The sequence below is a fragment of the Somniosus microcephalus genome, chromosome 3, assembly GCF_052327205.1.
Source record: "Somniosus microcephalus isolate GS21.2 chromosome 3, FLI_Smic_1.0, whole genome shotgun sequence".
Classification (NCBI taxonomy): Eukaryota; Metazoa; Chordata; class Chondrichthyes; order Squaliformes; family Somniosidae; genus Somniosus; species Somniosus microcephalus.
In genome coordinates this window covers 318,569,892-318,590,455 of record NC_140989.1, presented here as the reverse complement: position 1 = coordinate 318,590,455, position 20,564 = coordinate 318,569,892, and the positions used below count along the sequence as shown (strand labels likewise).

The 20,564-nt window shown below is 42.7% G+C and overlaps 1 protein-coding gene across 10 annotated transcripts in view; it reads left to right on the top strand.

The window, feature by feature from the left end:
* The window catches only part of mast2 (microtubule associated serine/threonine kinase 2), a 518,017-nt gene that overhangs the window by 478,722 nt on the left and 18,731 nt on the right, over window positions 1-20,564 (top strand). For 9 of the 10 annotated variants that reach the window (XM_085983016.1, XM_085983015.1, XM_085983017.1 and 6 more), the window contains 3 exons: window positions 9,079-9,242; window positions 14,896-15,176; window positions 19,730-19,945. In XM_085983016.1, coding sequence (XP_085839142.1) covers window positions 9,079-9,242; window positions 14,896-15,176; window positions 19,730-19,945 — 661 coding nt within the window. The remainder of the gene's footprint in view (window positions 1-9,078; window positions 9,243-14,895; window positions 15,177-19,729; window positions 19,946-20,564) is intronic. The other variant, XM_085983018.1, reaches the window with a different exon arrangement.

Sequence of the window (20,564 nt, the reverse complement as noted above, 5' to 3'; positions counted from 1 at the left end):
CAAACCCCTTGCAATAAAAGCCACCATGCCATTTGCCTTCCTAATAGCTTGCTGTACCTGCATGCTAACTTTCTGTGTTTCCTGTATGAGGACACCTAAATCTCTCTGAACACTAACATTTAATAGTTTCTCACCATTTAAAAAATATTGTGTTTTTCTATTCTTCCTACCAAAGTGAATAATCTCACATTATACTCCATCTGCCACCTTATCGCCCACTCACTTAACCTGTCTATATCCCTTTGCAGGCTCTGTGTCCTCCTCACAGCTTACTTTTCCACCTAGCTTTGTATCGTCAGCAAATTTGGGTATATTGCACATCTAAGTCATTAATATAGATTGTAAATAGCTGAGACCCAAGCACTAATCCTTGCGGCACCCCACTAGTTACAGTCTGCCAACCTGAAAATGACCTGTTTATCTCTACTCTGTTTTCTGTCCATTAACCAATCCTCTGTCCATGATAATATAATACCTGCAACCCCATGAGCCCTTATCTTGGGCAGCACGGTGGCATAGTGGTTAGCACTGTTGCCTCACAGCGCCAGGGACCCGGGTTCAAATCCGGCCTCGGGTGACTGTCTGTGTGGAGTTTGCACATTCTCCCCGTGTTTGCGTGGGTTTCCTCCGGGTGCTCCGGTTTCCTCCCACAGTCCAAAGATGTGCGGGTTAGGTTGATTGGCCATGATAAAAATTGACCCTTAGTGTTAGGGGGGATTAAATACATGGGGTTACGGGGATAGGGCTTGGGTGGGATGGCTGTCGGTGTAGGGACCGGGTGCTAGGGTTTGGATGATCAGCCATGATCTCGTTGAATGGCGGAGCAGGCTCGAAGGGCCGAATGGCCTACTCCTGCTCCTATCTTCTATGTTTCTAAACCTTTTATGTGGTACCTTATCGAATGATTTTTGGAAATCCAAATATATATATAAGTTGTATTGATTTGATTTAATTTAATTTGAATTAATTAAAGAGTAAGTCATGGCAGCACAGCTTGGCCCTGCACTTCCTGTGTCCCTGACGACCATGTGTGCGGGAAGTGTATCCAGCTGCAGCTACTGACAGACCGCATTGCAGCGCTGGAGCTGCAAATGGATACATACTGGAGCATTCGCGATGCTGAGCACATCATGGATAGCACATTTAGGGAGTTGGTCACACCGCAGGTAAAGGCTGCACAGGCAGGAAGGAAATGGGTGACCACCAGGCAGAGTAGCCATCCCCCTTTCAAACAGATATACCACTTTGGATATTGTTGAGGGGGGTGGCTTATCAGGGGAAGGCAGCAGCAGCCAACTTCCTGGCACCATGGGTGGTCCTGCTGCACAGGACTGGAGGAAAAAAAGCGTGAGAGCTATAGTGATAGGGGATTCTATTATAAGGGGAATAGATGGGCGTTTCTGCGGCCGCAAACGAGACTCTAGGATGGTATGTTGCCTCCCTGGTGCAAGGGTCAAGGATGTCTCGGAGCGGCTGCAGGGCATTCTGGAGAGGGAGGGTGAACAGCCAGTTGTCGTGGTGCATATAGGTTCCAACGATATAGGCAAAAAATGGGATGAGGTCCTAAAAGCTGAATATAGGGAGTTAGGAGGTAAATTAAAAAATAGGACCTCAAAAGGTAGTAATCTCAGGATTGCTACCAGTGCCATGTGCTAGTCAGAGTAGAAATAGAAGGATATTTCAGATGAATACGTGGCTAGAGGAATGGTGCAAGGGGGAGGGATTCAAATTCCTGGGACATTGGAACCGGTTCTGGGGGAGGTGGGACTGGGGTGAGTGTTTGCTGATGCTGTTGGGGAGGGTTTAAACGAAAATGGCAGGGGGTTGGGAACCTGTGCAGGGAGACAGAAGAAAGGGAAGCAAGGATAGAAACAAAAGACAGGAAGGAGAAAAGCAAAAGTGGAAGACAGAGAAATCAAGGGTGTAAATCAAACAGGGCTACAGTAAATAATAATTCTAAAAGGACTAAGAGTGTTAAAAAAACAAGCCTGAAGGCTTTGTGTCTTAATGCGAGGAGCATTCGTAAAAAGGTGGATGAATAAGCTGCGCAAATAGATGTAAACGGATATGATGTAATTGGAATTACGGAGACATAGGTCCAGGGTGACCAAGGCTGGGAATTCAACATCCAGGGGTATTCAATATTCAGGAAGGACAGGCAAAAAGGAAAAGGAGGTGGGGTAGCATTGCTGGTTAAAGAGGAGATTAACACAATAGTAAGGAAGGATAGTAGCTCTGATGATGTGGAATCTGAATGGGTAGAACTGAGAAATACCATGGGGCAGAAAACGTTAGTGGGAGTTGTATACAGACCCCTAAACAGTAATGCTGAGGTTGGGGATGGCATTAAACGGGAAATTAGAGACGCGTGCAATAAGGGCACAGCAGTTATCATGGGTGACTTTAATCTACATATAGATTGGGCTAACCAAATTAGTAACAATACTGTGGAGGAGGAATACCTAAAGTGTATACGGGATGGTTTCCTGGACCAATATGTCGAGGAACCAACTAGAGATCAGGCCATCTTAGACTGGGTATTATGTAATGAGAAACATAGAAGATAGGAGCAGGAGTAGGCCATTCGGCACCTCGAGCCTGCTCCGCCATTCAATGAGATCATGGCTGATCATCCAATTTCAGTACCCTGTCCCTGCTTTCTCCCCATATCCTTTGATCCCTTTAGCCTTAAGAAATATATCCAACTCCTTCTTGAATATATTTAATGAATTGGCCTCCACTGCCTTCTGTGGTAGAGAATTCCACAGGTTCACCCATCTCTGGGTGAAGAAATTCCTCCTCATCTCAGTCCAAAATGGCTTGCTCCTTATCCTTAGACTGTGACCCCTGGTTCTGGACTTCCTGGCCATCGGGAACATCCTTCCTGCATCCAGTCTGTCCAGTCCTGTTAGAATTTTATAAGTTTCAATGAGATCCCCTCTCATTCTTCTAAACTCCAGCGAGTATAAGCCCAATCGACCCAATCTCTCCTCATGCGTCATTCCTGCCATCCCAGGTATCGGTCTGGTGAATCTTCGCTGCACTCCCTCCATGGCAAGAACATCCTTCCTCAGATAAGGCGACCAAAACTGCACACAATACTCAAGGTGTGGTCTCACCAAGGCCCTGTACAACTGCAGCAAGACATCCTTGCTCTTGTACTCGAACCCTCTCGCTATGAAGGCCAACATACCATTTGCTTTCTTAACCGCCTGCTGCACCTGCATGCTTACCTTCAGCGACTGGTGCACAAGGACACCCAGGTCTCGTTGCACTTCCCCATCTCCCAATCTATTGCCGTTCAGATAATCAGCCTTCCTGTTTTTGCCACCAAAGTGGATAACCTCGCATTTATCCACATTATACTGCATCTGCCATGCTTCTGCCCAATCACCCAACCTGTCCAAATCATACTGGAGTTTCTCAGCATCTTCCTCACAGCACACACGCCCACCCAGCTTTGTGTCATCTGCAAACTTGGAGATATTACATCTAGTTCCCTCGTATATAATATATTTATATATATATATTGTGACTAGCTGGGGTCCTAGGACCGATCTCTGCGGTACCCCACTAGTCACTGCCTGCCACTTGGAAAAAGACCCGTTTATTCCAATTCTTTGCTTCCTCTCTGCTAACCAGTTCTTTATCCAAGTCAGTACCTTACCCCCAATCCCATGTGCCTTAACCTTACACGCTAATCTCTCATGCGGGACCTTATCGAAAGCCTTCTGAAAGTCCAAATACACCACATCCACTGGTTCTCCCTTATCTATTCTACCAGTTACATCCTCAAAAAATTCCAGTAGATTAGTCAAGCACGATTTACCTTTTGTAAATCCATGTTGACTTTGTCTGATCCTGTCACTGTTTTCCAAGTGCACTGCTATTATATCTTTTATAATGGACTCTAGCATTTTCCCCACTACCGATGTCAGGCTTACCGGTCTATAATTCCCCGTTTTCTCTCTACCACCTTTTTTGAATAGTGGGGTAACATTAGCTACCCTCCAATCCATGGGAACTGTTCCAGAGACTATCGAATTTTGGAAGATGACCAGCAATGCATCTACTATTTCTAGGGCCACTTCCTTAAGTACCCTGGGATGTAGATTATCAGGCCCTGGGGATTTATTGGCCTTCAATCCCGTCAATTTCCCTAACACCATTTCCCTACAAATACTGATTTCATTCAATTCCTCCATCTCATTAGACCCTATGTTCCCCGACATCTCTGGGAGGCTATTTGTGTCCTCCTTTGTGAAGACAGAACCAAAGTATGTATTTAATTGTTCTGCCATTTCTTTGTTCCCCATTATAAATTAAGAAAGGATTAATTGGCAATCTTGTGCGAGGCCACTTGGTGAGGAGCGATCATAATATGATAGAATTCTTCATTTAAGATGGAGAGTGAAGTATTTGACTCAGAGACTAGGGTCCTGAATTTAAATAAAGGAAACTATGATGGTCTGAGGCGCGAGTTGGGTAGGATTGATTGGGGAATGTTACTCAAAGGGTTTACGGTGGATAGGCAATGGCAAACATTCAAAGATTGCATGGATGGCATAAAAATAAAACAAAAAAGGTGAATCAACCATGGCTAACAAGGGAAATTCGGGAGAGCATAAGATCCAAGGAGAGGACATATAATTTGGCCAGAAAAAGCAGCAAACCTGAGGATTGGGGGCAGTTTAGGATTCAGCAAAGAGGACAAAGAGATTAATTAAGAGGGGGAAAATAGAATATGAGAGTAAGCTTGCAGGGAACATAAAAACTGACTAAAAACTTCTATAGACATGTGAAGAGAAAAAGATTGATGAAGTCAAGCGTAGGTCCCTTGCAGTCAGAATCAGGGGAATTTATAATGTGGAACAAAGAAGTGGCAGACCAATTAAATACATACTTTGGTTCTGTCTTCACAAAGGAGGACACAAATAACCTTCCAGAGATGTCAGGGAACATAGGGTCTAATGAGATGGAGGAATTGAATGACATCAGTATTTGTAGGGAAATGGTGTTAGGGAAATTGACGGGATTGAAGGCCGATAAATCCCCAGGGCCTGATAATCTACATCCTAGGGTACTTACGGAAGTGGCCCTAGAAATAGTAGATGCATTGCTGGTCATCTGCCAAAGTTCTATAGACTCTGGAATTGTTCCCATGGATTGGAGGGTAGCTAATGTTACCCCACTATTTAAAAAAGGTGGTAGAGAGAAAAAGGGGAATTATAGACTGGTAAGCTTGACATCGGTAGTGGGGGAAATGCTAGAGTCCATTATAAAAGATGTAATAGCAGATGTAAAAGGTAAATCGTGCTTGACTAATCTACTGGAATTTTTTGAGGATGTAACTGGTAGAATAGATAAGGGAGAACCAGTGGATATGGTGTATTTGGACTTTCAGAAGGCTTTCGATAAGGTCCCGCATAAGAGATTGGCGTGGAAAGTTAAATCACGTGGGATTGGGGGTAAGGTACTGACTTGGATAGAGAACTGGTTGGCAGACAGGAAGCAAAGAGTTGGAATAAACGGGTCTTCTTCTGAGTGGCAGGCAGTGACTAGTGGGGTACCGCAGGGATCGGTGCTAGGACCTCACAATATATATTAATGATCTAGACGAGGGAACTAGATGTAATATCTCCAAGTTTGCAGACGACACAAAGCTGGGTGGGCGTGTGTGTTGTGAGGAGGATGCAGAGAAACTCCAGTATGATTTGGGCAGGTTGGGTGATTGGGCAGATGCATTATAATGTGGATAAATGCGAGGTTATCCACTTTGGTGGCAAAAACAGGAAGGCAGATCATTATCTGAATGGCAATAGATTGGGAGAAGTGGAAGTGCAATGAGACCTGGGTGTCCTTGTGCACCAGTCGCTGAAGGTAAGCATGCAGGTGCAGCAGGCGGTTAAGAAGGCAAATGGTATGTTGGCCTTCATAGCAAGAGGATGCGAGTACAGGAGCAAGGATGTCTTGCTGCAGTTGTACAGGGCCTTGGTGAGACCACACCTTGAGTATTGTGTGCAGTTTTGGTCGCCTTATCTGAGGAAGGATGTTCTTGCCATGGAAGGGAGTGCAGCGAAGATTCACCAGACTGATTCCTGGGATGGCAGGAATGATGTATGAGGAGAGATTGGGTCGATTAGGCTTATATTCGCTAGAGTTTAGAAGAATGAGAGGGGATCTCATTGAAACTTATAAAATTCTAACAGGACTAGACAGACTAGATGCAGGAAGGATGTTCCTGATGGCGGGGGAGTCCAGAATCAGGGGTCACAGTCTAAGGATAAGGGGTAAGCCATTTAGGACTGAGATAAGGAGGAATTTCTTCACCCAGAGTGTGGTGAACCTGTGGAATTCTCTATTACACAAGGCAGTAGAGGCCAATTCATTAAATATATTCAAGAAGGAGTTAGATATATTTCTTAAGGCTAAAGGGATCAAGCGATATGGGGAGAAAGCAGGGGCAGATTACTGAATTTGGTTGATCAGCCATGATCTCATTAAATGGCGGAGCAGGCTCGAGGGGCCGAATGGCCTACTCCTGCTCCTATCTTCTATGTTTCTATGACTACATCCACTGGTTCCCCTTTATCTACCCTGCTCGTTACATCCTCAAAAAACTCTTACTAAATTTGTTAAATGCAATTTTCCTTTCCTAAGTGATCCAAGTGGTAATTAGATGTGTTTTTGGAGAGAGAAGAAATTGAGGGATATGGTGAGAACCTGGATCGGTAAAGTGGCGATCATTCAGAAAGAGCAACACTTATTCGTCTTTTCCCTGTTCCTAAAAATTGAAATTGGTTCAATCCCTACTTCAGGACCCGAGCACATACTCTGGACTGACAATCCAATACAGTAAAGATCCTATTTCAATATTTGGGGGGAAAAAATGGAGGTTTTGTAGTGTCCTGGCCAATAGTCTTCCTTCAAAAACATCCCCAAAAAATTTAATTGGATATTCATTTGATTGTTGTTTGTGAATTTTTGCTGTGCTCAACAATGGCACTGAATTAAAAGTCTGATTCATTGCATGTGAAGCACTTTGATATCCATCTGATACAAGTGATAAGGTACTTTAAAAAAAAAAAAAAAGTGGGAGAATTTTTCTCTTATTAATTCATTTACAACATTAACTGGAAAATCTAGACGCAGAACTATTTTTTGGGAGTGGGGTAGGTAAACGTTCATCAGGTCACCTTGATCACTGCTTTTTTTTAAAACTGAATGCTGTAACTGGTTAACTTAATTTGATAGTTTGGATTTCTATTATAAAGTTAACAATAATTAGTGGTACTTTGAATCAGCTACTATGTTGCCAGGTTATTTACTGCAAAAATAAAGTGCTGTGAAATCCTTATTCTCCAGAAGAGGTTAATAGATGGATGGTTTACCATTTCATTCAAAGGAGGGAGATTGACCTTTCCCACAGTTCCTAGCATATACAATATGCTCTGTTTCTCTCTTCCCCACCCCATAACCCCGCTTCTCCCATATATACACACAATAATAATATGTACACCCACACCCCAATGACAAACCTTCCCCCTTGCTAAGAGCTTTTGGTAGGAAGAATGAGGCAAGGCAATATAAACTAAATAGTACAATTTTAAAGGGGGCACAGGAACAGAGAGACCCGAGGTGTCTGCACAAAAATCTTTGAAGATAGCAGGACAAGTTAAGAAGGCCATTTAAAAAAGCATATGGGATCCTTGGCTTTATTTATGGAGGCACAGAGTACAAAAGTAAGAAAATTATGCTAAACCTTTATAAAACACTGGTTAGGTTTCAGCTGGAGTGTTGTGTTCAATTCTGGGCACCAACTATAGGAAGGATATCAAGGCCTAGAGAGGGTGCAGAAGAGATTTACTAGAATGATAGCAGGGATGAGGGACTTCAATTATGTGGAGCGACTGGAGAAGCTGGGGTTGTTCTCCTTAGAGCAGTAAAAGTTGAGAGGAGATTTGATAGAGGTGTTCAAAATCATGAACGGTTTTGATGGAGTAAATAAGGAGAAACTGTTTCCAGTGGCAGAGGGGTCGATAACCAGATGACACAGATATAAGTTGACGGGTGAAAGAACCAGAGGCGACATAAGGATTTTTTTTTTAACGCAGCAAGTTGTTGCAATCTGCAGTGCACTGTCTGAAAGGGTCGTGCACGCAGATTCAATAAAAAGTTTCAAAAGGGAATTGGATAAATACTTGAAGGGAAAACATTTACAGGGCTATGGGGACAGAGCCGTGGAGTGAGACTAATTGGATAGCTCTTTCAAGGAGCTGGCACAGGCGCAATTGGCTGAATGGCCTCCTTCTATGCTGTATCATTCTATGATTCTGTTATAAGCGATATTGTTGTGGCATCGGTTCCCAGATATTCAAGTGAGAATGATGGTGGTGGGCTTTACCTAGTTCTCAGTTACATCCTACACCCATAATTCTTGGCAAGGAGAAAAAGCAGTACTAACCCAGAGATGTGAAGAAGATTTAATAGTGCATGGAAAGGGTTAACCTCACCTTTGAAATGCCTCAAACGCCCTTAGAACGATGCTTGTGTGTTAGTACCAAAAGGATTAAAGAAGTGTACTCTGACTTCTATAGCAGGCAGCCAGGTAGCACAAGATCATTCAGACTGGTGCTTTGTCACCCCCCCTCCCCCCAGATATGCAGGTCACTGCTTGAAAAAGCCAACTTATTTTTCAGTAGATTTCAGACCTGTCTGTGAACTTCAACCCTTACTTTATTTGGTTTACAGGCATGATCATCATAAAATGCGCCAACCACCACCTTGCATGAAGTTGAATTGAACAGCCTCATGTAGCCAAGTTATTTACTAGAATTTGTAGTCGTGGTGATTAACTTGTATGTGGGATGACAATTATACTTTACTGTATTGGACAGTGGGCCAATTTGGCCTTATACATGTGTTTCGGGCTTGGTTATTGTAAAGTGCAAAATGTTGTAAAAATCTAACTTCAGGAACTTGTTTTTCTTAAAGCCTTGTTACTGAGTTTCTGCAATTTTTAACGCAAAACCATTAGACAGAGCTGCATGAAAACGAACAAATGTCTCCATCTTTTAGGTTTACAGTAGCATGGAACGGCTTTCACTGCACGAAGAAAGGAAAACACCACCCCCAACCAAACGCAGCTTCAGTGAGGAGAAGGAGGACAGAATTGACAAGTTGGATGGCCTTGGTGGCCTGAAGACCCGAGATAGGAGCTGGATAATTGGCTCTCCTGAAATGTGAGTTACATGTCTGCTGTCAAATTGAGAGAGGAAATAAAATTGACCAAGTAATGTGCTGTCTCCTCAGAATCAGATTATGATCAGCTAGTGGTTGCTAGTATTGTTTGTCTGCAATGATCACCTTTTGGACTGGTCAGATTGTGTCTCAATAGCAGTTGTAGTGGATATTAGTTAAAATAAATGTTAGATGGTTTGGACAAGTGGTAGTTTTAATAACAGCTTTCACTATTTCATGTCAATAACTGTCTACATCTCATATCTCTTCCAATGTTAGGGAGGTTTGACAATCTAACAAAAAACACGAGCACTCTTTATTAGAAAAAAACTTGAGACACAAATTGTCAACAGGCAATTAAATTATATTTAAAAAGAGAATGTTCACTGAAAATGAAAGCAGATTGCCAGCAGCATGCAGAATCTTTCAACAAGAATACCAGCCTAAACTCTGGTTTGTTTGATATTGCAGCCGAACAGTTCTGTCTTTGTGAAACTTGGTATAAAGTTTCTTTTTAACTTTAGATGCCAAATTCTGCAGAAGATAATTGCATCAGTACATTTTGTTAATGCCTGTGTCCTTTCCACCCTGAACTGTGATTTTTTTCCCCCATAAATGTACCTAAACAACATTGATCCTTGTGAGGTGCCCAGTCCTCGCAGTTACTGTATATTCTCTGGTGATGTTGATCTTGTATAGATTTTAATAGGTGGAGTCAAATTTTAGAAATTGTAGAGAGTCAAAAATAGCAATTTTTAAAACAACACATGGATCACCCATATTGTGAACTGACCAATTATCCTGAATTGTATTTAGACTGCTAGAAATAGTATAAGAATTGTATAAGAATTTCCTTTGCTAAAGAAAAGTAGGGAAGTTATGCTAAACTTGTATCGAGCCTTGGTTAGACCACACTTGGAGTACTGTGTACAGTTCTAGTCTCCATATTATAAAAAGGATATGGAGGCACTGGAGAGGGTGCAAAAAAGATTTACAAGGATGATACCAGAACTGCGAGATTATAACTATCAGGAAAGGTTGAACAGGCTGGCTCTCTTTTCTCTTGAAAAGAGAAGGCTGAAGGGTGACCGAAGAGAGGACTTCAAAATTATGGAAGGTTTTGATAGAGTACACGCAGAGGTGGGAATTTTTCTGGGGGGTGGTGGGTTGGGTGGGAAAAAACTTTTTTGACAGCGGGTCGTGAACCCGCTGCCACACTACTTTCTCAAATATTGGGTCTGTCAACGCTGAATAGACCCGACACGCCGTGGCGGGGGAGGCAATTTAAGTCATTATGACCTTGTTAAGAGCCACTTAAAAAGTATTTAGAGCTCATCTTTAAATTTTACGAGGTCGCCCACGGGTTCCAAACTACTCTGGGAATCACGTCAGGTAAGGAGGTCGGGAGTTGTGTTAGCATGAAATCATCTCTTTACTTGACAGCTGGAAATGTGCTATAAAAGCTCCCATCTCACAGCTGTTCACTTTCCAAGCTCAGAAGCTGTTGCTTACTGCATTTGGAAGACAGATTGAGCTTTATGCAGGTTGCAAGTGTTTGGAGTAAACTCTGTATCCAGTGTCACCTCATTGGAACAACCTCACTCACCAGTGACAGATCGCTTCTGTCATCTCAAGTTCACATGCCATCTATTACATCAGCATCAGTGCCCTTGAAACTATCCCACCTTGGTCCTCAGAATCCGACCACGATCAGCCCCAACACCAGCAGCACAATACCAACCTTCGCCACAATCAACTGTTGCAACACAGGACACAGGGCGTCAACATCCGACCATATTGCTGCCCGGGAGGCCAGGGATGACCTCACCATGGCCAGATTTACTTCACTTGACGCGGTACACCCTGGATGCCACATGATGCACCAGGTTGGCACCACCCCACACCAACAACATAAAGCATCCCTACAATGCCCAAGCCATTCATTGCACACTCATCACCATTGCGGGGGTACCGTTATGTCTCACCATTCACTGCAACTCACTAAGCCACTTCCAAAGGTGCTCACAAATCTGTCCAAGAACACAAAGTGTTGAAAATAAAGATTTCAATGTTTGACAGCACATTAACAGAAACTTCACATGAACATTGGCTAAAACACACAAGTGCCTACCCTTGTGTGTTGTTAGTTGGTATGATTGGACTAGGATGAGGGCGAGTGTGAGGGGTGGCTAGTGAGACGGGGAAGTGATAATGTAGATAGAGAGGGATGGGTGGAGGTGTAAGGTAAGTTGGTGTGAGTAAGGATGTGCAGGAGTAGGGTAGGGAAGGCAGAGTGATGGGGATGTGATGAGTGGCACAGCTGGATGAGTTTGAGTGTGGCTTTGCAGTAACGTTTCGTGATCTACTGAGACCATGTAATAGAAACATAGAAGATAGGAGTAGGCCATTCGGCCCCTCGAGCCTACTCCGCCATTCAATGAGATCATGGCTGATCATCCAAATTCAGTACCCTGTCCCTGCCTTCTCCCCATATCCCTTGATCCCTTTAGCCTTAAGAAATATATCCAACTCCTTCTTGAATATATTTAATGAATTGGCCTCCACTGCCTTCTGTGGCAGAGAATTCCACAGGTTCACCACTCTCTGGGTGAAGAAATTCCTCCTCATCTCTGTCCTAAATGGCTTACCCCTTATCCTTAGACTATGACCCCTAGTTCTGGACTCCCCGGCCATCGGGAACATCCTTCCTGCATCTGGTCTGTCCAGGCCTGACAGAATTTTATAGGTTTCGATGAGATCCCCACTCAATCTTCTAAACTCCAGTGAGTACAAGCCCAATCGATCCAATCTCTCCTCATACGTCATTCCAACCATCCCAGGTATCAGCCTGGTGAATCTTCGCTGTACTCCTTCCGTGGCAAGAACATCCTTCCTCAGATAAGGCGACCAAAACTGCACACAATACTCACGGTAGGTCTCACCAAGGCCCGGTAGGTCTCACCAAGGCCCTGTACAACTGCAGCAAGACATCCTTGTTTCTGTACTCGAACCCTCTCGCTACGAAGGCCAACATGCCATTTGCCTTCTTAACCGCCTGCTGCACCAGCATGCTTACCTTCAGCGACTGGTGCACAAGAACACCCAGGTCTCTTTGCACTTCCCCTTCTCCCAATCTATTGCCATTCAAATAATAATCTACCAAATGATGGCAAAACTGTCAGCGATCGCTGCCATTACCCCTCAAAACTGACAACTGCAGGATTTAGTGCTTGAAGTTGCTGTCAGTCATTCACTGCTCAAACACAGGCTGCGCTGTGGAACTCCCCATAGCCAGTGAAATCATAGAATGGTTACTGCACAGAAGGAGGCCATTCGGCCCGTTGAGCCTGTGCCAGCTCTCTGCAAGAGCACTTCAGCTAGTCCCACTCCCCCGCCTTTTCCCCGTAGCCCTGCAATTTTTTTTCCTTCAGTTGAGCTGACGATAGCTTAAGCTTTTCCGATCTAATTACGCTGTTAAACACCCCATTAAAAGTTAAGCCTTGGTGGAATAGGTGTAACTGGGGTTTTAACGTCGTATTGACTGCTGAGCAACTGTTCTGGCCCTGAAAAACTAATTTCATATTTCTACTTATGATAGAAAATTACTAGATTTAAAAAAAAAAAAAAAAAAATTTAAAGTTTGTTTGATATTTCAGCTTCTCCCTTAACCCCATGTGTATGTCCCAATCTTTATTTTGCTCTCTGTAAAAAAAAAAAAAAAAAAAAAAATTATGTGAATCGAATCAGTGCTTGTTATTTGCTGGTTTTCTGTATGCAAGAATTCATCAACGTGATTGGCTGCTTAAATAGCTTGATGACATCACTGCTGCTCTACGCTAGGAATCCCCTTTTGACAGCGCGACAATCAAATTAAAGTCGAGAAACCTAAAGTTTTTGCCACAGAGATTGCAAAGTCTTCGAGGTCAGCGGTGATCACTGTCGCTTTGCCGCTGACCGCAAATTCCGAGCCGATGTACAGTAATTCTATTTAAAGACTTGGTTACAATCCAGCGCCATTGTCTCAGGCCCATCCTTAGTCTTTTTATTTGTTAGAGTAGGGCCTTGGCCATTTCCTTTCCTTGCGGTTCACAGCAGCGGTTATGAGCATTGCCTCACATTATCTGATGCTCTGTGACTTCCGAAAGTCCAATGATGAAGGCAAAACATGAGTCCTCATATTCAAATATCACTGGAACATTTGAAGATAGGTGTTTAGCTGTAAACGTTAGGAGTGAGTGTATTTTCCCCAGTGGACTAAACTTAAGATGCAAATAATTACATTTTAGATTTTTTATTTAAGATGCTGTGTGGTTTTCAGTCTTGCATTTTAGTAAAATAAACTGTAAAAGTTCAACCTAGCACTTCAATTTAAAATGTCCAGTTCATGTACATATTCGTTGTGCATATTGGGTTTTAACTTACTTAGCCATTATTCTTATCTAGCACGTGATTATTAGAAAACAAGCAGGATGGTGTCAGAATACTTGTGTAGAGGGATTTTAATAATGAAATTGGCCATTCAACCTGTTCCTTTTCTGTTATTCCTTTTGATGATTTGGCTGCAAAAGTTTTGGTATCAATATCTGAAATCCTGTATGTTAGTCCAGTTTACACTTGCCCAGATAATTGGAATTTAATCTTTAGTGTAGAATTTCCTAGAACTTAATGACTATGCTGTTTAATTCATCTCATCTCTCTTTTTCTTCCCCTACCTTTTGATTTCCTTGTACCATTTACTGTTGCCTTGCTGAGAGGGTGGATGTGTGGTAACTAGCTCCAGACTTCTGCTAGTGTCATGCTATAATAGGTCTTCAGAATCATTGTTGGGTGATTTTATTATCCTTCCCTGTCGGCAAGCGCCTGAAGGCTGCTGCATCGTGACAGCACAGTTGAGAATAAGAACTGAATATAGAGAAAATTTCAAAGATCAAATCTGTGATTTTTTTTTTTTGTGTATATCCAAGCACCAGGTTGCTGTGTTGTTGACAATAGGCCATTGTTTTCTGTCACTCATTGGAAATTGATCTAACTACTCTCCATCGTCAGTTGCCAGTTGCACTGGCATTCCATCGAGATATATATTTGGTGGAAAAGTATTTTATCGCAGGACCATTTCATTGTATGGCCTGATCCACATCAAAGCTGATGAATATATTTTTGAGTCGGCCGAATCTGACTAGTAATGGGGGAAGGAGGAACTCAGCATTGCCTTTGTCTCATTTTTAAAATTACATGGAAAAATGGATTTCAAATTACAAAACACAAAAAAATATAGACTGTGGTATAAGAAAATATGCCCATTTCACATCCTTCATTTCTTTTTCTGACATGATTGATAAATACTAATGGTATTCTCGAAATAACTCTCGTATAGGTACATGTCTTTAAGACAACTGCAGAGACATCCATGTCTGTACAGTCTTTGAAGGCTACTAAGATACAGAACTGTTCAGTGTAAATATCATACATATTAAGTAGCGGAAGGCAAGTGTTAGTGTTTATGCAGGAAAACAGCAGTTTTCTCTAGTAATCATTACTGATGTGCCATTACTTGGCCAGCCCAACTGGCCTTGATGGTCCTATTCTATAACGCATAAGAACCGTCACCATTTATGTGATTTGTGACTTATTTATAATTTTCCCCAATTTTTTCAGTATCAGAAAACGTATGTCACTTTCAGAATCATCCCACACGGAAAGTGACTCCAGCCCTCCACTTACAGTCAGGCGCCGTTGCTCGACACTAATAGAGATGCCACGCTTTTCCATCTCTGGAGAGGAAGAGGGAAAGAAGCAGCAAGCAACTAGAACGTGGGAAGATGTGTCTTCAACTATTCCAGAACAACCTACAGAGAGAGACCTCACACTGGAAGTGGATGTTGGTCCTGCCACACCTGCCTCGACAATCAGTAATATCAGCAGCTCGACTTTAACTGGTAAGATACTCCTGTAAAAATGCTGCAAAGAACTGCAGATCGCCAAATAACCTGATTTGTTAAATTTATTCCTGGGATGTGGGTGACACTGTCAAGGCAGCATTTAATGCCCATCTCTAGTTGCCGTGAGGGCATTATGAGTCGACCACGTTTGGGGTACTGGAGTTACATTAGGCCAGGCCAGGTAAGGGGTGGTAGGTTCTCTTCCATGAAGGACATTAGTGATCCAGTTGAGTTTTTATCATCATCCAGCAACTTTTATGCTCATTTTTTTGGCGGTAACGAGCAAATTACCAGAATTGCTGAATTCAAATTCACAAATTGTCATGGTGGGATTTGAGTTCATGATCTCTGATTTGGACATAACACTTTAATCTGGCAAATAGCTTCTGAATAAATCTAATTAATGGAGTCCTTGATCTAAAATTCAGTGAAAAGCATAATCTTGACTGAAGCGTTACATATTCACCACTTATCTCAATTTCAAAGTTGATGGAATATTGTCAATCCACTGCCTAATTTTATTAAAGGACAGCAGCACATGTTAGGAGTTTAAGTCTTTTCCATACTAAAGAGATAATCCAAATAGGGAATTTCTGATTTGCACGCATCAATTACTCTATAGAAAGAGCAGCTAGATAATGCAGAGATAATGGAGGATATAAATGTCTTGTTCATCTATGTCTACGTTCCGTCTCGTTAAACCAAGAAGGTGTGACCTTCTGGGATACGCATATGACTGTGGCTACTATTGAGACTGTCACCACCCTCAAGTGCTCATGTCCAACAGCGCAGCTGAGAACCAGTGCAACAGCAAGGCTGGGATTGGAAGGTTGTTTGAATGGGAACTCTGTGCTTTTTTTTAAAGGATTGCCAACCTACCTAGAATTTAGCCTTTCTGGAATTGACAGAGAAAATTAATACATGAACTATAATATATTGCCAATATTTTTTTTAAGTGTCTATTTTTACAATATTTATTTTAATTAAAACATTTCAACTGGCTTGACCCAGTTTAATTGTTGATTGGTCAGGAAACTTTGCAAATTGACCTTCCCTCCATCATAAAGTCAGAAGTGGGGATGTTCACTGTGCAATGTTCAGTTCCATTTGCAATTCCTCAGATAATGAAACAGTCCGTGCTCACTTGCAGTAAGACCTGGATAACATCCAGGCTTGGACTGATAAGTGGCAAGTAACATTCGTGCCACTCAAGTGCCAGGCAATGACCATCTCCAACAAGAGAGAGTCTAACTGCCTCCCCTTGACATTCAATGGCATTACCATCATCGAATTGCCCACCATCAACATCCTGGGGGTCATCATTGACCAGAAACTCAACTGGACCAGCCACATAAATACTGTGGCTACAAGAGCAGGTCAGAGGCTGGGTATTCAGTGGCGAGTGTCTCACCTCCTGACTCCCCAAAGCCTTTCCACCACCTACAAGGCACAAGTCAGGAGTGTGATGGAATACCCTCCACTTGCCTGGATGAATGCAGCTCCAAAAACACTCAAGAAGCTTGACACCATCCAGGACAAAGCAGCTTGATTGGCACCCCATCCACCACCTTAAACACTCACTTCACATCCTGCACCACCAGGGCACCATGGCTACAGTATTATCTACAAGATTCACTGCAGCAACTCGTCAAGACTTCTTTGAGAGCACGTCCCAAACCCACAACCTCTACCACCTAGAAGGACAAGGGCAACAGGTGCATGTGAACACCACCACCTCCAGGTTCCCTCCAAGTCACACACCATCCTGACGTGGACATATATCGTCGTTCCTTCATCGTCGCTGGGTGAAAATCCCGGAACTCCCTCCCGAACAGTACTGTGGAGTACCTTCAGCACACAGACTGCAGCGGTTCAAGAAGGCGGCTCGCCACCACCTTCTCAAGGGCAGCTAGGGATGGGCAATAAATGCTGGCATTGCCAGTGACGCCCACATCCTGTGAGTGAATAAATAAATTAAAAATGTAAAAATTGAATAAACTAGTTTTGTCAGTTTTATGCACTGACTCAGACAGCTTAAGATTGTTTTGCATCTGTAATAAAATGTGACGTCTGCCTGTGCAGATGTGCCATTTTTATCTTACTGCCAGTTGATCTCCTATAATATTGCTCACAGGAGGTCCGAGCATTTTTTAATGAGGAAATATACATGTTGTGGCAGTGGTTTTGGAGATTATGTGGTTTGTCGAAGTGGGTTATTTGGTTTGTAAGGATTTAGGAGGGCTTTGGAAATAATTAAATGAGTATGAGAAATGAGTATGCAGGGGTATTGAGTGTTAATAAGGAAAGTATTGAGGATTTTGTGGGGTAGTTGTTACTTGGAGTAGAGTTGTGAAGGGGAGGGGAGGGGAGTGCATAGGTGGAGGAAGTAATAGGGTAGTGAATACTTGGGGGATCGGAGTAGTGTAGAGTTGGATACTTAGATTTTGGTTGATGAGTGATGCAAAAAAGACCAAATAGAGGGTTAGCAAAAAAAAATAGCTGGGAAGAATTTTTTTTAAAAAAACAGCAAGGAACAGGCTCTCAATGATGGACAGTGGAAAACAGGTCTTCAAACATAAGACACTGGTGAATAGTGCTTAAAGAAAAAGACTGGGAAAGAAGCCTTCAAAAAGAGACGATAGGTTATAAACCTTTTTTTTAAAGAATCACAGCAATGAACACAAAACAAGAAAAAGAGATGGAAACAATTTTTTTTTAAAAAGTGCTCTCAGTCAATCAGAGTTATCTGGCAGGACCTAGACAGAGTCACATGCCAGGAATCAGCCAATTGCAGATCAGGAATTGTCATTTTTGGTGAGATAGTCGGGTGTAATCGAGATGGGTGTGACAGTTATATGAAGTATGTGTTAAACTTGTAGGAAGTTGCGCATACAAAGGACTTTTCATATACCAGCAGATCTCCCATGACTTTGCTCATGGTGAGTCAGAGGATATGCTGTTTTGTAACAGACTAGCTGGGGGGGCCCGGCGTTGCCTAGGCTTTTTTGTAAAACGGCAGTTTACAGGGCCGCGCGGTTGACGGCCAGCCGCTGCCGCTCCCCCGCTGTGTGTCTCGGGCTGAGCAGTTGTCAGGCCCGGACCGAGTGACCCCAACTCACCTCCCGCTCCGGCGGGCCGCCGCAGCTGCCTCGCTCGCTGTTGAGTAAAAGCAGTGAAAAAAATGGCGGCGGCGTTTTGGGAGGCTGCAGGATTAGGCCCGCCCACACACGGAATGAAACGCCCCCCGTGACGCACCGATTGGTCAACCATCAGGTCACTGACTGTAGGATTGGTCAACCATCACGTCACTCAACGCTAATGAGCGGTAGGATTGGTCAACCGCTAATGAGCGGATTTTTGAACGTTTTTTGTATACTGTCCGAACAATTTCTGTCTGACCAAAAAGTAAATATGCCTATGACACTCCCCTGATCATAACCTTTCTTTTGATATAACATATGTGTAGGTACGCTCTATCACTTTTGAGTGTATAGCAGAGACAGACAGACATGATTTTTGTGATAACACAGAGCACATTTTGAGCACCTGTTAAGGTGCACAGTGCTGCTGAAAGAAATGCACCCAGCTATTTTTTCAAATCTTTGTGGACCTGAGAGTTTGCCATCTTATTATTTATTTGTGAAGTGATATAAAGTGTTCCAGTGGACCTCAAATGATAAAACATGTCAATTGCAAAATAGAAAGCTGTTCTACAGTTCATAATTGCCTCTAGCAAAGTAAGTTCCATCAAGATACTGTACTTAGATTGGCCTGGATTTTGTGGTAAAAATAACAGCGAGCCTATCAGCGCTCACCGTTATTAAAGAGTAAATCGGACAGCATCTTCGGTGATCGCACATGCACAGTTGAATGTGGAAATCGGGAAGTTGTTGTCCGAGTTGCCCTACTCCTCCAGAAGCTTCGCTATACCAGTATCCCGCCGAGAGACTTGGCATTGAAATATATGAAGGGTGTGAAGTTGCAGTACTTGCGTGATAGATAGCCACTAAACTCGCCAGAAAAAGTTAGGGCTTGTCCATTCCAGCATAAGTACATTTTTAACGGTGGCACTGAAAATGAACTTTTACAAGTGTGTGGAGTCTCAGTCCTTCAGATTTTAGTTATTGTCGGAGATTTAAAAAAAACAAAAAAATGTAATTTTTTAAAACTCTTTCTGTCTCTTTTATCTCTCTCTCTCTCTCTCTCTTAATCTCATCTATCATTCCCCTTTTTCATTTTCTGTGCATCATTTGGCATTGAATTAAATATCCTAGCCGACACTTCCTGGTTCGCACTCTGCAGGCCTCAGTAAGGATTCTTCAATCTGATTGGTTAAGGAGATACACAGTTGCTTGCCCTATTCACCCCGGTCCCAGATCCCCTGTAGAGAGCGCTGCACGGAAATGGATTTCTAATTACGGCAAGTTCCAGTGCAAAATCCCATAGAAAGTATGTGGACAAGTGTAAGTGTAATGAACGGCTGACGCCATTCGTTCGCCGCTGACTGCAAAATCTAGGCCATTATTAATGAGTTTTAATTTGTATTCCAGCTAGCAGCACTGCTGATCTATCTGATCAGAGGTCTCGCAGCAACAGTACGGAGGGATCAGACTCTTCAACTCCAAAAGCAATCAGTGATCTAGCAGTCCGCAGGGCTCGACACAGGCTAATGTCTGGGGAATCAACTGAGAAGCGCACCTCCAGGCCTGTCAATAAAGTGATCAAATCAGCTTCTGCAACCGCCTTGTCCCTTATGATCCCTTCAGGTGAGGATTAAGGCCGGTCTGAGTGCACCTTGAAATTAGATGGTTTATTGACTCTGGAAGCAGCAGTTTGGAGTCTTTCATTAGTGAGGATGGCCTTAGGATTTGAGAAAATATACTGACCAACAAAATATTGAATTGACATTTCAGCTGTTTGGAAACCTGATGAAGCAAACATTAAGCATTAATGCTTCATTATACCATTAAACAGTGCTCAAGTTTTTAACTTACTATTTCCTGCAGTTTATTGTAGTTTGGGTACTGTTACGAGCAGAACAGACTCAAAAGCTCTATAGCACATCCATAACTGTTGACAAAAAAAGTCAGTATATAAAACTGAAATACAAATCAGGATCACAGTTCCTTGTTAAATTTGTAGCACAGATTTAGATTTTTCTCCTCTTAAATAAAACATTATTCATATATTTGCAGGCTCTTACTTGCTTTAGCTTAACAGGCAGTAACAACAGTGGATATATTTTTAAAACTGCATTGCATCAGTTAGTGTGGTTTGATCCATGTGAGTTTGAATAAGCTCAGATCTCAAACAAGTCATATTTGAAAATAGTACTGGCAGTAACGTTTTAAGATGTCTTGCTGTTGAAATATTACTTTGTTGGCA